General features: G+C 37.2%; 4 protein-coding genes across 7 annotated transcripts; 3 read left to right on the top strand and 1 right to left on the bottom strand.

Annotated features, from left to right (window-relative positions):
- The first annotated feature begins 3,484 nt into the window (after window positions 1-3,484).
- LOC119981361 lies at window positions 3,485-7,443 on the top strand. 3 transcript variants are annotated; one of them, XR_005464107.1, is made up of 4 exons: window positions 3,485-3,911; window positions 5,743-6,114; window positions 6,375-6,944; window positions 7,060-7,443. XR_005464107.1 is itself a non-coding variant. In XM_038824451.1 (2 exons), exons 1-2 carry the CDS (start codon window positions 3,678-3,680, stop codon window positions 5,977-5,979), a joined length of 471 nt encoding a protein of 156 aa, XP_038680379.1. In that variant the 5' UTR covers window positions 3,485-3,677; the 3' UTR covers window positions 5,980-6,235. The 3 variants fall into 3 exon arrangements, 1 of the variants encoding a protein (XP_038680379.1); XR_005464106.1 differs by having other exon boundaries at window positions 6,375-7,443; XM_038824451.1 differs by lacking the exons at window positions 6,375-6,944; window positions 7,060-7,443 and having other exon boundaries at window positions 5,743-6,235.
- Window positions 7,444-8,638: 1,195 nt separating this feature from the next.
- Window positions 8,639-11,222, top strand: LOC119981362 (protein LOL1-like). 2 transcript variants are annotated; one of them, XM_038824452.1, is made up of 6 exons: window positions 8,639-9,125; window positions 9,237-9,404; window positions 9,866-9,979; window positions 10,212-10,325; window positions 10,427-10,536; window positions 10,942-11,222. In XM_038824452.1, the coding sequence occupies exons 2-6, from the start codon at window positions 9,341-9,343 to the stop codon at window positions 10,978-10,980; spliced, it is 441 nt and encodes a 146-aa protein (XP_038680380.1). In that variant the 5' UTR covers window positions 8,639-9,125; window positions 9,237-9,340; the 3' UTR covers window positions 10,981-11,222. The 2 variants fall into 2 exon arrangements, with proteins under 2 accessions (XP_038680380.1, XP_038680381.1); XM_038824453.1 differs by lacking the exon at window positions 8,639-9,125 and having other exon boundaries at window positions 9,134-9,404.
- Window positions 11,223-12,204: 982 nt separating this feature from the next.
- Window positions 12,205-13,281, top strand: LOC119981360. The gene is made up of 2 exons (XM_038824450.1): window positions 12,205-12,434; window positions 12,544-13,281. Exons 1-2 carry the CDS (start codon window positions 12,266-12,268, stop codon window positions 13,053-13,055), a joined length of 681 nt encoding a protein of 226 aa, XP_038680378.1. The 5' UTR covers window positions 12,205-12,265; the 3' UTR covers window positions 13,056-13,281.
- Window positions 13,282-13,958: 677 nt separating this feature from the next.
- On the bottom strand, window positions 13,959-16,615 carry LOC119980613 (NAC domain-containing protein 71-like). Its single transcript, XM_038823383.1, has 5 exons — window positions 15,998-16,615; window positions 15,280-15,557; window positions 14,850-15,167; window positions 14,525-14,759; window positions 13,959-14,436 (listed from the first exon to the last, which is right to left on the bottom strand). Exons 1-5 carry the CDS (start codon window positions 16,152-16,154, stop codon window positions 14,339-14,341), a joined length of 1,086 nt encoding a protein of 361 aa, XP_038679311.1. The 5' UTR covers window positions 16,155-16,615; the 3' UTR covers window positions 13,959-14,338.
- Window positions 16,616-16,820: the final 205 nt, after the last annotated feature.

Here is a 16,820-nt window from a genome sequence, read left to right as displayed (position 1 = left end):
CTGCAGGCTCTTGACGAGGTCGATTGCAGGTCTGTAACAGATCTTGGGTACTTGGTAGGGCAGGAAGAAGGGAGAGTTTGATAGAGAGACTCGTTGATGAGGGAGAAAATGATGAACAAGGGAAAGCCGATGAGAGAGAGAATGAGAGAAAAAATTGGGTGGTTCTGATTATGGGTTTCCAAGGAGTAGAGTTATTGTCTTTGGTTTTTGATCGGTGGTTCCTAATCATGGCTGTGGAGCTTCGTCGTCGGCCCCATACATGACGTCGGATGTGCAGGCGACATCGGAGAAGATATGCGTCGTGTTGAAGATCACGTGAACATGAACGAGAGAGGATGTGGGACAGAGGTGAGAGTGGATGTCAGAACGAAGAGAGAGATCTATTATTTGTCATTATTTTATATTTACATAACGCTACAGTGGTTCCTTAGATGTAGGGAACCACTGTAGCAAGTCTTTATAATAGGGGAAGTTTAGGGAATCTGATGCAGAGGTGTTTTTTGACAAATTCTCTATAATTGTTCTCTATTTTACAGACAGACTCATGTTTAGGTAATCTGCTGTGGATGCTCTTAGGATGTATGTATGTAAGACACTTGAGTTTTGGAGTTCGAACCAACCAACCAGTTATGATATTTTCTTTTGAAATATTGATTTTGTGGGTTTGTCCTACTTCGAGGCCCTTGTTGTCAACGTGATATTGATTGTTCTGACAATCCAAAGTTTACGCTCACTCGACTACCCGTAGGACATGCGAACTGAGCCAGTCTACTGCCATTACTTGTCAGAAGTTCTCAAATAAGATGTGGGACATTTCCTTCTTTATAAGACAAACCCACTTCCTAACATATCAACTAGGCATTTTCCCTAGTTAAGTGAGTTGAGCCTTGACTCACTTGCTAGTTTGAGAGAAATAAAATCATGCATAATTGATATGAATGGGGGTATGGATTTTCAACATTACTCCCAATGAGAACCCAAAGCAGCATTGTACAACAAAAAGAAAGGTAATATACTTTCACCATTTGGTCTCTTAACCAGAGATAGTGATATATGAAGTCAAGAATAATACAACAAATATGCACATTTCATGAACACACTAGTGACCAACTAGATTGAGAGACAAAGGGCTTGTTTGGGAATGCTGTGAGGTGTGGTGTGGTGCTGTGAGGTGAGTTGGAACGCAAAAAGTTGTTTGGCGCATCACTTTTAAAACTGTGGTGCAGTGCAATGCGGTGCTGTGAGGTGTGTTTGACGTATCTAAATTACGGTTATATTAGATGACTAATAATATTAATATAAAATCACTTAAGGTTTACATCGTACATTAATCTAAAATAAAATAATTGACCTAATTTGATTACGTAGGATAATTCAACATATATTGTAAGCATTTGGGAGTACTGTGAGGTGTGGTGAGGTGCTCTGAGGTAAAAAGCTGTGGTGCTGTGAGGTGAGTTGGAACGCAAAAGCTGTTTGGCGTGTCACAAAAAAAACTGTGGTATTGTGAGATGTGTTGCAACTGAACACAGTTGCAACACACTGCCAAACTCATACAAAATATATATATATATATTGTCACCTGGAACTCCATCTGAATCAACGGCCTTCTAGTGTTTCATTTCTACGTTACTTTGGCTCCCACTAATCGTCAAATATATACACTGATTAACAATATTTTCTTCAAATCCAAAAGACGTAATGACATCATTAAATTTTATATGCCATTGCCTTGAAGCTTATTTAAGACCGTATATAGATTTCTTTAATTGGCAAGTTAAGTGTTCATTCTCTTTCTTTATGAAACCTTCATGTTGTTCCATGTAAATTTCCTTATCCAAATTCTCACTTAAAAAAACGCTTTTCACATCTATTTGATGTAACTCTAAGTCAAACGGAGCTACAAGTGCCAAGATAACTCTAAGTGAGTCCTTTTGGAGAGAATGTCTCGTTATAGTCAATGTCTTAATTTTGAGTGAAATCTTTGGCCACTAGTTTGGCTTGATCTGAAAGACTCATTTACAACCGACGCTTTTACAATCAGTGGGCAATTCGACAAGATCCTAGACACCATTTTGGTCCATTGATTTTAGCTCTTCATTCATAGCATCGATTCATTTACTAGAATTAGTGACTTGTGAAAATTAAGCAGATATTTTTTTAATCCCAATGTCAAAATCAGATTCTCGTAAGTACACACCATATAGTTATCTGAAATGACAGACCTTCTATCCATTTGAGATATGTCCCAATCTTTTATGCAACAAGATTGAATATTTTTAATTGATTAAGCCACGTTTCAAACTAATATTTGAATGTGGGTTGTCAAAACTTGTTCAAACTCATGATTCAATGCAATTTTATATAAACCATCATATAAAGTGTTATAACTAACAATTATTGATTTAAACATGAAGTTCAATTAGTACCCAAAACATTCTAAGCATAATAACTTACGGTAGTTATTAAATCGTTAGTACCGCATAAAAACATTATTCCTAAAGTAGTTAAATAGTTGTTAATACAAATAACATAAATTCTGTTATCGCCATTTCTGTACATTCAATGATCAATGTCCTCTACGGAGTACGGATAGAAGAATAAATAGAGTTGAACATAGTAAAATGTAAAAGATTTAGTTGAAATTGTTAGTTTGAAAATTTTCCGAAAAGCTAATCATAGGTTCTTCTATCCATTAGAATAATAGGGCCATTATGCTTAATTGCTCATTACTAAATTCATTGAAGATATGAAATATAACAAATGTATATCTTTTTGATCAGAGGTTGAATCGATATCATCAGAAGAATTAGACCAAAATTAAGATAGATTATGAGAAAATGAAACTTACATTAAAGAGAACCAAATAAAAGGCTTTCATAAAAATTCTCTTAGAATCGACAATGAAGTTTTCATTTTGTACATGCCAGATCATGAATTAGTAATTGCATCCAATCTCCAAAAAATTCTCAATTGTTTCGAATTTTTTTTAATGAAATATTTACAGAATCTCAATAAATAGGACCAAACCTTATTCTATAGTATTTACAAATTATTAGAGCAATTGCAATGGGACCTTTTTCTTGCTCATGGAAGGCAAAAAATGAATTTTACTAGGCTAGCATAAAACTATTAATGCTTCAATTGTATGATTTTACTGGCATTTTTTTGCTGTCCCATGGATGAGGGCATGGCAAATCAAATGCCCATATGTTTGCTCATGATTCGGGCCCACAACACACACATTTTACATTAAAATTAATATTGAGTCTCACCTATATTACACAAAAATCAATGAGCAAACAAATTTACATTATTATACACATACATTTTATTGACCAAATCATATCAACAAAAACAAATCTCCCAATATAATTTGTTTGCTCCCGACAAAAATTTTACCATTGCAATTACTCTTAAAGAAAAATAAAAAAAAACCAAGAAGGCAAGGCATCATATTCATGTTAATTTAAAAATCAGTACCAAACCTCCAACCGGACAAAAAGATCAAAAATAGCGAATGCGCGACAGAGACTTGTCTTTTGAGACGGCGAGAGCAGAAACGACGCCGCTGCATCCGCTCACCGTCTCTTCGCCAACAGCTCTCTAAAACTCACATATCAATTGATATTGGATTTGATTGATTCGTCGATTGATTTTGATTTTGGGTTTTGGGGATGCTATTGTTGAGGAGGATCGCTGGGTTTCTTGGATTTGCTAAAGACGATGCCCACGACGTGAAAGATCAAGACGACGATACCGTTAACGACTCCCAGCCTCGTCTTCCCCACGAATTCCATGAAACTGGCCTTCCACGCAAGGGTTTCGGTGTCAAGGTCCAGGTCGCTGTGGACCGTCCCCAGTCAGCCCCACTTCTTCTTCCCTCTACGTCCGGCGACGGCGGCGTCCAGGCTCGTCTCTCCTTCCTTTTTTTATTTCAATTTGGTGGCCGCTTTGATAGTTGTTTAGTTTAGATTACTCGGAGATGAATTGAAGTTTAATAATTTTTTGGTAGAGTCTCTTGATTAATTATAAGATCTAAAACTGAGGAAAAGTTGAGCTGTGATTATGATGAAGTAAATATGGTAGTTAATTTAGTTCTGACTCAAGGTTTTAGATACTGTAGTTAAACGTTTGGATTTTAGCTACCGTAACCTCGAGAAGCCTTTATTCCTATTTCATGGCTTGAAACATAACTCGTGGGCGTTCCATACATCACAAGAAAATTATGGTTGAGTTTGTAAGGCAACTGAGAGTTAGCAAGCTACTGTTCTCAAGATTGATTATGTGGTTATGTAGATTGTCCCAAAAAGAGGCTATACCATTTTCCTCGCAACTATGTTGCTATGAGATGGGAAATTTTCTGTCATGATGTTACTACATTCCTTGATCGTCTTAATGTGAAGCAGCATAAGCCTCATCATTGTACATAAACCAATAATAAATCCATTAAATGGTTGTTGTGCATGTAACTCACTCCTAATAATCTTAACAGGAAGTCTGATTTGTCTATTTAACAACTATCTGGGCATTTATAATTTTCGATGTTTGATTGTTATTTTACCCATAGAACCTTCAGTACATTATTTGTATAATTGTATTGGTGGACGGGGGGCAGGGAAATGAATTAATCACTTGATCAGATACAGTTTCTGCTTATACAGACTAGAAATACCTGATATGGAGGCAGTCTGAACAAATGAAAGAGATGAAGGTATTACAACTTACAAGGTGTTTAGTTCTGTTGCTTTGGGTTGCTGTAGAACTTCCATTAGACCTTTTCCAAATAACATGGAAAGTTTATGCCTATTAGAAAGAGAGAGTGTGATTAGGAAACCCTATTTTGCATATCATCATCCGCAGCAACTGAGTCTGCAAGGTTATGGAAAGTGAGAGGGACAAAGAGATGAGGGAGCTGAAGGAAGAGCAAGACCTTGCGATTGAAATACGGTTTCTATTGGGGGTTACCTATTTTCAATATAATTATTCTATCAATGCCTCTATATCACACAACATCCGTAGGTTTGGCGGGACATATGAAAAAATGGAAGAAAAGAATCCTCTTAAGAATCTTTTCATAATGGCTTGTGATTCTGAAAGAGTCAAAGAGCCTAGCTTGAGAACTAGACAGCATCGGCATCTGAATTAATGCATGGAGCAGCAACCTTTTTTTTGATTGTAAAAGAAATTTATTCAAGGGGCACCTGGTAGAACTTCTATGGAGAGTGCAATTGTTAGATTGAAAAGTAGTTGTTTACAAATCGTAAAAGGTGTAAGTTGTAATTTGGTGGCATATCCAATTAGATAGTTGTCGAGGATGTTGGGGAAGGTCTCTTGCCCTGGATGCAAATTGGGGGACATCTGTAGAAATGGCATGCCCACATGAAGTACATAACAGGTGCTTATACAGTATTGTAGGTTCATGTTTAGGTGCAATGAAACATTGGCATACCTGTGACACTAACTATCGGGTATGGACTAGCAACCTTAGGCTTCCCAGTATGGTTTCGTGTGGTATAGACATAAAAGCTATCATCTCCAAAGCATCTGAAACTGTTTTTTTGGCCATAGATGCATATATTTATATCAACAACTCAACCTGCAAATCTGGTTTTATTGTCCTTTTTAACTCCATAGAACTTCATGCCATGCCATGCCATGTTTGTTAGTTTGTGTTGTGATTTGGTCAATTGCTGACTTCGAAGTTGATGGAAGTTTCTATGTTTACTCTTCCAACTTCAGGGTCTTAGATGGTATGCAAAGTGTCTAAGAATAGATGATGATGGAGATGTGGCAGATGAGTTCCTTGATGAGGTTTTAACAGAGACAACACACAATGTAGAGGAACAGCCTAAGCATCATCCTAGGTTTGAAGTGAAGCGCAGAACCAGACCAATTAAAGTGAAGAACCAGGTCCTGTCTGTTGATGGAAAAATTCAACAATGCATTGAGCACCAAGGCAGATTGCAGTGGGTCTAATCCCTTCCTAGAGAATTTGTGGGCTTAATGCTGGTTTGTGTTTTGTTTTAAATTACATTTGAGCCTATCACATGAATGTATTGTGTCTACTTATATTTTACAGTATAGAAATGAACTTAAAATTTGTCAAGCCAGGTCTCACTACTATTAATATTCAGTTATGATTTTTCTTCTATTTTTCTTTGTTAACTTTTCCTCCTTCATGCCAAGGATCCTTTATTGAATACTATATTTGTGAGAGAATTGTATGTGCTAATTGAGATGATGTCTAGGCAGAGTGCATCGATCTGTGTAACGTATTCCTGCACATTCTTCCTTTCTTTTTATGCGGTATCTTGTACGTTTATGTGGAGAAAGTAAGAGTAAACTATAGTTTTTAAAATTTGTCAAGCCAGGTCTCACTACTATTAATATTCAGTTATGATTTTTCTTCTATTTTTCTTTGTTAACTTTTCCTCCTTCATGCCAAGGATCCTTTATTGAATACTATATTTGTGAGAGAATTGTATGTGCTAATTGAGATGATGTCTAGGCAGAGTGCATCGATCTGTGTAACGTATTCCTGCACATTCTTCCTTTCTTTTTATGCGGTATCTTGTACGTTTATGTGGAGAAAGTAAGAGTAAACTATAGTTCTCCCTAACTTATAAGATGATTTATATGACTATATCATCCGATCACTGTCTTAGTGTCTTGTATATGAAAATTTTTACTTAGTTTGCCCATACTTTTACTGATTACATTGTACAATAATGATTGAATTTCAGTAAGAGTGACTGAATATTGCCTGGAGCAACAATGTCAATGTCAGCTTGCTAGCTAGTCTATTATTCATACACTTACTCATCTCAGGTTTCATTATTGTATTTTAGTAAGAGTGACTGAATATAGCCTGGAGCAACAAAGTCAATGTCAGCTTGCTAGCGAGCCTATTATTCACACACGGATACACTTACTCATCTCAGGTTTGAACTTTATACTTGCATACAAACATTTTACTTTTCTGATTAATAGAAGCACATGGTTTTATTCTCAGATGTCGTAAAACAACTGTTTGACTGGAGTTTGAGTGTTTTTCAGTTCTATTGATTTTGGTGCCCTAGATTTGAAATAGTCGACTAGAAAAGTTTCCTGCAAGCTCTCTCTGATTGCTGACTCTAAAGCTCATGCATGTAGAGATGAAGGTCTATGCTACTCTGGAGTCTCGACCTTTCTGGATACGTCAACATCTAATACACTTTGGCTTTAAGATTTTCTTGTGTTTATCAGAAGTTTCAAACCCCCCACTCCTTTGTTGTCTTTCCCTTGCATGGACTCTCTCCATGAAAATGTGGTTGGAAATTGAATTGCCAAACTTTTGGGGTAGGGCATGGCACAATGTATATGGGACAGACCATAGACAGAAATGTCTGCAGCTGGTCAAATGAGGCTAAGATTTGGACAATGTGATAGAGATTATCTTCATCTTTGTCATTATGCTTTATTTATTTATTGGGGTTACTCCAGTTTGTATATATAAAAAATCTACGGATGAATGTCCATCTGTTCTAATTGAAGTCCAAATTTCCTGCAGCAAAAGGTAGATCTTATCGCATATATTAGAATGGACTGATAAACCATTGATTGAAAGAGGTCATTTTCTTGGATATTAACCAAATTAAGTTTCAAGTAGATGCCTAATGCCTTACTTTTGTCTCTTATTTTCTCTGATAATATAATGCATTTGAATTGCCCCACCAAGTTGATGATGTTGATTTCCTCTCCATTATTAACCATTTTGGATTAATTTCTCAGTCAGACAACTTTAGGACCATAACTTGGAAGCTTTTAGGTTTCCAACTCTTTTTAAGGGCCAGAATGTCTCAAACGGGTCACTCTCAGCAAGAAAGTGTACATGAGACTAATGGTAAAACTGTTTGTATGTATGTAAATGTGTACACATATGTTTATGGGTACAAATGTGGAGTGTCGTCAATTATATACATACACATTTGGTTTGAATCATGAGAAAGAAACATCAAATTATATATCTAGAATTCGGGCTCGGGTGTAGATCGAACAAGATTTTTTGTGTTTGAACCATGATTTGGTTTTAAATCGAACAAAATTTTTGTATTTTGGACTTGAATTTCAGACATATAAGTACTGATGTCCAAACTTAATGTAATTCGAGTCGAACAAATTTGGTCATCCAGATCGAACAAAATTTTGCCATCCTTATATATAGGTACAAACGTGGAGTGTCATTTAGTAAATTATTGGAGGAGTATAGTTGTAGAGATCCAGTGGCAGGAATATCCAGTTGGGATCAAGTTAGAATGCGGAGAAAAGCCAACCTATGGTGGTCCCTTTGTCTTCCTTTGAAATGCTCATCTTTGGTCCTCTTGTTCACTGCCCCATACTTGCATATTAATCACTGCCCCATACTTTTGGGACCCCAATATACATTTTTTTTTCCTTTCCTCAAATTTAAATTTTCTCCCAAAAAACTCAGAAAAAGAAAATGATTGTTTGGTGATGGGGGGTTTTTTGGTGCATGAGAAGAAGTGAGAACTTACCTTATTTTGGCATTACAGATATATCAAAAAGTGACCACCTGGGTTAATACTTACTATAAAGGGAAAACCATAGGCCCATATGTAATGTACTCTACTGCTCTTGGAAACAAAATATGAGCCAGTAAGCCCACTATCTAGTACATTAGCCCAAGTTGATTATTGCAGAGTAAAGGGTGAATCAGTTAGGGGTTTATCTTTGTAACCTGTGTAAGGCACAGGCCAGTGGACCACCAGTTTTAATCAATGGCTCTGATTACTCTTTTGGGTGACTTGTGGTTGAATGCAACACTCATGTGCTAGCTAATTGCCATGCTAAAAGCAGAGAGGGAGGGAGAGAGGTGGAGCCCAGACTAAGTTCTGATGAAAGTTGATCTTGATATTCCACCAACAGAAATGGAAGTTAACCACCACCTGCAGCATCTGAAATGAAAAGCTAAGCTTTACAATTACACCTGTATTTGAAGCAACCCAAATTTTATTTTCTATTTTTGAATAAATATAAACAAAAACTTTTCTCACTTATATTATATCCCTCTCTTTATCTCTCTCTCTCTCTCTCTCTCTCTCCTTCATCTGCAGCTAGCACAGGTATGTGCTCAGACCCAGTATGCTTTTTTGGTGTCTTCAAGCTTAATTAACTACTTTAATAGGTTTCAACTGGGCATTGCTTAGTTTGATTTTTTTTGTTCTTGTATACAGAGAGATGATGAGAGTGAGAGAGAGAATTTTGTGTTCTGTTAGTGAGGAGTTGAGGTTTTAGGAGAGCCTTGGAAGAGAAGAGTACATTTTTGGGGTTTCGTACAATGCCAGTTCCTCTTGCTCCGTATCCGACTCCTCCAGCACCACATACACCTTCTCCTGCCAATGGTATGTTAGTCTATTTTTTACAAGTTTTGGCCTCAGAACAATGAGATTATTATTATATATATATTTTTTTTCCTGTTTTGTTTCTGAGAAAGAAATTAAAGAATGGACAAGAATGTAAGGGGACATTTGTACTTTTTTCTGAGGTAAAGTTGTCTACTTTTTATTTTCTTTCTCTTTACATCTGGATTTTAGTATTTTACCCACAATCAACTTGGATGTTAGTAAATTTGAAGAGGAATTTTGGGATGGATTAGGAAAGCCAAAAGCTTAAAAACTGGAATTGAAAATGTGTAATTAGGTGAGAAAGGGACACTTCCTTGTCTAATTACTAGAAATGAAACTATACTTGTTATAGCGAATTTGCCTTATTGTAGAGGAACCATGTAGTAGCCGATTCTTTATAAAACTGAGACTGTTTGGCGCTTCTACAATATTTTGATGCTGCTGACATTTTTCATTAGATGCACAAAGCCAGCTTGTATGTTCTGGATGTCGAAACCTTTTAGTCTATCCTGTCGGGGCAACCTCCGTGTGTTGTGCTGTTTGTAATGCAGTTACGGCTGTACCACCTCCTGGTATGTCTTCTTTGTTGCTCCAACAACCCCGAGACTCCTTCAATCTAATTTCAAACGACTTAAAAACAAATTTGTTGCAACTTTAACTGAACAACTAAGCAAGGCTTTAACGTGATCTTCTGGAAAACATCTTTGCCTAGTACACGCCAAAAAGTAGAATCTATAATAGAAATATGTGCATGATTGTCTGAATGACTGATGTATGATCACCTGTTTCTCCAACTTAAAACAGGCACAGAAATGGCACAGTTGGTTTGTGGTGGCTGCCACACTTTACTTATGTACATTAGAGGTGCAACAAGTGTGCAATGTTCTTGTTGTCACACTGTCAATCTAGCTTTGGAAGGTACCCTCCTTTTGCTATGCATAAGCCTCGGTTGATGGAAGAATTAGATGTTGAATTTTAGGTTTTTTGAGCTTGGAAACATTGAATCTCTGTTGTGACAGCAAATCAGGTGGCACATGTCAATTGTGGTAACTGCAGGATGCTATTGATGTATCAGTATGGAGCACGATCTGTGAAATGTGCGGTTTGCAATTTCTTAACATCAATTGGGGTCAGTATATAATTTCCATGTCATCTCTTTTCAGATACTAATCGAACTGAACAATGCGACTGATGTTGAGGGCTTTAATATTCAACCGTTTTAAGCATCAGTAACATAAGAGTTTGCTTATGCGATGTTTGATGTTATGCAAAAGGTTGCAACTTGCTAGGCACATGCCTTACATAAGAAATTGTTCCTAGCATTCATCTGTTGAACGTAATGAATTGGGTGCTCCTTGAACACGTAAACTTTTCGTGCTTTTCCATTGTTGTGTCCATCCCTTCTACGTACTGCTTCGCAGAGGACAAATGTCACTCTCATATAGTGAAGTAGCAGATACAATGTAGGATGTTGTACATGTGTGGTATTGATTACTTGAGTTTTTCTTTAATGTGGTTTTATGTACTGATGCAGGCCTCAACAAGCACCACTGAACAGAAGTTCAACAACTGAAGTTTTAATATGCACACTAGTTGGATATTACAGATGCTAATATCTTGGTTTTGCAAAGCATCTCTCGCCTAGCGGAAGAAATACCATCTAGTCTCCTGTATAGAGCCTTTTTTTTTTCCCCTTGCGCGACGTAGTAATGAATAAGCAGTTTTGGCAAATCAGAACTATGAAGAAGTTATTATCTCTGTGAAGACTTTCAGTTTGTGGATGCATTAGATAAACATTGGCTTCATTTTCTTTTACTTTGATCATGGTACATATGCTTTGAATTGTCAATTTGTCAAAGCACAAACACTTGCATAGCAGTCAATCTATTTGAAGTTATCTGTTAGTTGTGAATGCATTGGATTAGATTAAATTGGTTTTGTCTTTAATGATATATGCTTTGCTAGTGCTACTTTCTGCTCTTGAAAGGGGACCAAAAGATATTTCAAGAAAAAAATATTGAGGCCAGAAATGCTGAAAGAAGCATTGTGTTACATTATATTACATGATTGATGTTACATAATGCTCTAGTTATATATATATATATATATATCAATATCCTCCTGAGATTGTATGGTTTAGAAACCCAAAAGAAATCTCTGGATAAAGACAGGAACTATGGTTTGAAGTCAAGCTGCCTAATTAGTCTCTGTGGAGTTTTTTCTATCCCAACGTTGGAAGAAAGAAAGAAAAAGGAAGTAGTCTATGACATTCTCTTCCAGATCTATTGATTCATCAAAAACCTTTAGAGAAGAAGAGGAATTGGAGAAAGACTTGTATCAACATTACAAACACTTTTGTCATATTTACATTGAACTAAACGATCCAAACTTTCATGAAACACAGACTTGAAGAACACAAACTCATATAAAAAAAGAAACAAAAATTGCACCACATTCATGTTGCCTCAAAGTAAAGTCCCATAAATGTTTCCATTATCGTATTTTGCGAGATAGACCCTTACTCAGTTCAACATATGTGAATACCACAATGCATTATTTCCCGCACTGTAATTGGTCCATGGGATTTTCGGGTCTACTCGAGGTTTACCAACCAATTGTTCAGTAGATTAGACTGCTTGTTCAGTAGATAGACTGTGGGGTGAATTCCACGTTAAAATTTCCATTGTCGATATTTGAACCCGGATTGCCGGAAAGACAGGTATCCTAGACCGAACCAGACGACAAAGTAGTCAATATTATACACCTCTTCACTTATTTGTACGATCCAGAATCGGTAAGTTATGTAAGGATAAGGTTAGGGTGTTGATTTTCTTCAGAAAACATTAGTGAATGTGTGGATGGCTTATTTTATCCCAAACCCTGCATTCCTAGGTCGTCGGAGAAGCCCATCATGCTTATTTGGTTGGAACATAGGGAGGAGACAAGCTAGTGACAGGCCACAACCCAAGTATTATGATCTTGATCTTCCATTCTCACCTTCTCTGGTTGACAAAACATTCTTAAGAGGTACTTTTTTTTTCTCTCCCTCCCTCTTTCACAATCTTTGTCTCTCTCTTTCACAATCACAAACATAAATTCATAATTGTGATGTATATATAGTTATATGTGTGATCAGGTAGGGAGCTGAAATGCTGCTACCAAGCCACCAAAGATGGATTCAGTGCCACTGATTTCCACAACTCCTGTGACTTCAAAGGCCCATGTGTAATCATAGGCTACACAAACAAGTCCTTCAAGTTTGGTGCATTCAACCCAGAAGGGTATAGGAGTACTGATGATTACTATGACACATTTGATGCATTCCTCTTCTATTGGAGAGACAATGAGCCCTTCATTCTACCCAAAGTAGGGGGCAGCGGTGCTGCCCTATTCGATTATGCTCGAGGTGGACCGCAGTTTGGGGCTGATGGGCTGCTTATTGGTCCCCCACTCGCACCAGTAATGGGCGGGTTTGCTGGTCCGGATACGAATTCGGGCATTGGTGATCTAAAGCAAGCCAAGTCTAGATTGGGGTTGTCATATGCTAAGAGAGAGGATGGGAAGGAGTCTATCTTTGGGGATGAGTCTAAAGCCATTCTTGAAGAGGTGCAAGTTTTCTGCAGTCCTCAAATTGCAAGCTTGTACTGAATTTCAAGGTACTGTTGATCTTACCTGTATTAATATGAACTTGTGCAATGTGAATGAATCAATGCCAGTGTTTAAGGTTAACATAGCATTAGCCTCATCTTTATAACAGCAGACTAGCTTTGACACTTCATTGTTAATGAATGTTCTGCTTCTGATAAAGTTCCAAGAACTCCTTTTTTTTCCTGACTACATTTTCAATTGAAACTAGAGGAGGATATTGTTGAGGTTGGTATTTTTCTAGTACCTCTCTTATTGCTTTACTAATTATTGGTGTTGCAGTTGGTGCAATAGGTGCGTGGGGAATCTATTTTTGAAGAAAAACTGTTGGTGTTGGATTGCTTGATTTTGTGAATAAATAGGCCTTTTAGGAAAGCACTGTTAAGGTTTAATTAGTGTGGTTTTCTTTGTGAAGAATATAAACAAAGCGATAGTTGAGACAGAGATATGCATAGTTGCTTGCTTTGTTTGGAAATGATTTCAATTATTATAATCAATCCCCAAGCGTATAGACTTCTAGTTTGTCAGACAATTAAGTATGAATGGTTTTACTTCTTAATTAGATCAAAAATAGACTCCTTGACGCTGATTACCTGAACGCCTTTACCCTAGTCTTCAACTCAAGATATTTGGAAGGAAATTTGCTATGGCTAGTCTTGTGGGGTGGGTTTAGTTTGGATTATGCATTTGTCATCCATTCTCCATTTAACTCTTCTGCAAGACATGTCGTAGAGCACGATATTGTGTTTAATGGCTGTCTGAAAAGCAACATAAAAATTTTAGATCTTAAAGAATATTAGATTTCAAAAGCTCTAGGCCACTGAAAGGCAATTAATTAGGATTAGATAGATATTTATACCTTAACATTTGAAAACAAGCTCCTCTGCTTGGGTTGCAAAGAAATACTGAAAGTCTGAAACAAAGATACCTTTTATATAAACTAGGAAAAACATAACATACATTCGATTACACAACCACCAGTATACGCTGCAAGAAGCTTATTAACCAAACTTATATCAAACCTACTCCGGGTGCATTTGTTAAAAGTGATTTGCACCAGGAGATCCTTCTGCTTACTCACAGCATAAACACCAGAATGAAACAACACTGAGCATCAAAACAGCTCTGATACAGAACATAATAAACATTCTTGACAACATTAACAGATTGACTTAATAAGTAGGAAAGGAGATTATTTGTCACTCCAAGAGCCAACATTAAAAGGCGTGTTCTTGGATATTCCTTTTAGATGACACTAGTCGGGGCATGCCCTTAGATAACGATCATCAAATTGTCTTCCTGTAACCAAAGACCACCCTATTCTCCCAAACCCCATCTCCACTTGCTTGCCTGCAAAATGGGGCTTGGCCCTGTGGTTCAAACCCTGCATTGAGAGAAAGAAGTTTATGGTGATCTTTGCTGGTCTTTTCAGAAGGGTTTTGTGTATCTTAGTGAACTGGACTGGTTATAACCTTCGTCTTTTAGGTCTTCACCGTTAAAACCCATGTAGTTTACTTGCCCTAAATTATGGGACATGTAGCCAATATGACTGAGATCATCCGAGGGCTCAATATCCCCAGCAAAGTTTGGGTAGGAAGAACTTGATGAGAATTCCCTATGTTCATATGGCTGCCATAGAGTCATTGAGTTTGGCATCTCATACTGTGAGAAGTATTCAGATATAGCTTCATTAACTTGTGGGTATTCCTGCAATAAGCCAATGAAAAACGCTTTTAAGAGACTCATTATGTGTAATGCTTCAATTCTTGAACTTCCTCGTTTTAATTGAATATTTACCTTTGACGTATCAAGGATTAGATCAGGTGAGACCCAGTAGCTTGATGGAATATTATTTGCCTGGGGAGCTGCAGGCTCAAAATCTGCCACTGGAGTAACTTCATTAGGAGACATATTTGGGCTAGAATAACGACTCTCATTGTATAGGTAACCTGCTTGAGATGATGAATTGTCATCGGAGATGCTCAAAGGCTCGATCGAGATTCCTGTTGAGGTCGAACTGCTTCCAGCCCTCTTGCCTTTTGATTCTCCATATGGATCACTCGTCCTCTGCCCTTGCTCATTCCTTTTGATCACGCGGCACAAAGCATAAGCTCCCTAGATAGAATAGCAACATCCAATTTTTCACTTCAGTCTAGAGAGCAATTAAGGGCCAAGTAGCAGTTCATAGTATCCAATATATAAGACTTGGAATGTTTTGGGAGTTTACCTGAACATTTTGTGATCCTTGAGAAAGATCATCGCAGAGGCGATATTCATGCATAACCCAGTCTGTTCTATCTCCTAAAGGAGCACGTCCACGATGGAAAACCAGGGTCTTTCTGTAACCAGTAACTGCAGATTGACAAACAACCTTGCGGTCTTTTCCAGTGGCTTTCCAGTAGCCAGCTTTGGTGGCTCTATTTGTTCTTGAGCCATTTGGGTACTTCCGATCCCTGGGACAGAAGAAGAACCACTCCATATCTCTTTTAGGAAGGAAAGATTTATCTGCAATTTACAACTTAAAATATCAAGGAAAATATAAAAGGAGAAGACATAATTTGGTATATGATAGGTCCTTTTCATTGCACAAGTGGAGATGGAAATAAAAGAGCTCCGATTGAATCGGCTTTTAGAACACAAAAGTTACAGGCCCCAATGTGAAAAATGACAATTCACACAGTTTTAGTCCGTAAAGAAGAATAAAATAATATATCAAATCAATAGGGAAAACAATAAAGCACTTTCCAACACTTAAAAAATACTATGTTCATACTACTATGGAAATTCTTAGATTGGAGCATTAATGTCTGAATGCTTTCGCTTAGTGAAGACTTGCTGCTAATTCATTGAAATTCCTAATGAGCACTGAAATGAAGCAGAACAAATGCAGTATATGTACCATTTTCCAAGTGTAGAAGTTCACAAAAGACTAAAGCCAAGGGTACCTGGCAACTCCCAAGGATCAAATTTGTACAAATCGATCACGGGAACCACTTCGAGCTCAATTTCGAGCCCTTCTACTTTTCTTTTCAAGTAATATCCCACTAGTTCCTCATCAGTAGGGTGGAACCTGAAACCTGGAGGCAGCGTTGCACCTCCCATTATACAACTCTCTTATCTGTATAATCCTTTGTCACTGCTAGTATTGCTAAAGAAATTAAACAAAATGCAGAGCTGCGAAAAAAAATAGGCAGACAACAGAGGTATATATGAAGGCTAATTAACTTTTACTGTATCTATTAAAAATCTGAAAAATCCAAAAATAGAAGCTTTTGTTAACACTAGATTTCCTGCCGAGTATCAGGTACAACTTAAACAGAATGCACCCATTGTGCAGTAAAATCATGGTTCGAAAGACCTGAACTTTCTTTGATCAAAATACCACCCACCCCCCTCAAAAATTAGACCCAAAAAGGATTGAAATTGTGAGTAAAAATTATAGACTTGAAGCAATACCCGGAAGTGAAAGTTAATCCAAAAACCAGTTAGAACTTCTAAAATTTGAATCTATTACAAAACCCAGTAACTAAAAGTCTAAATAATCACTCTGAAAAATGAATGACTTGAATGGGTAGGGTAGAGGTTGATGAGGCCCAGAAAGAGACTTGTGATGAAGAGATAGAACTTAGAAGAAGAGGAGAAAGAGAGTAAAAGTATTGGTGTATGGATTGTGATTATATATAGGCTTATGAATGATCTAACAGTCCAAAAATATGAACACCGAAAGTTTGAGAGATTGCTTGTCTCAAGCTACCCAAAATTCCACAG

This window comes from Tripterygium wilfordii, chromosome 16, assembly GCF_013401445.1.
Source record: "Tripterygium wilfordii isolate XIE 37 chromosome 16, ASM1340144v1, whole genome shotgun sequence".
In the NCBI taxonomy this organism is placed as follows: domain Eukaryota; kingdom Viridiplantae; phylum Streptophyta; class Magnoliopsida; order Celastrales; family Celastraceae; genus Tripterygium; species Tripterygium wilfordii.
This window is presented reverse-complemented; position numbering and strand designations above follow the sequence as displayed.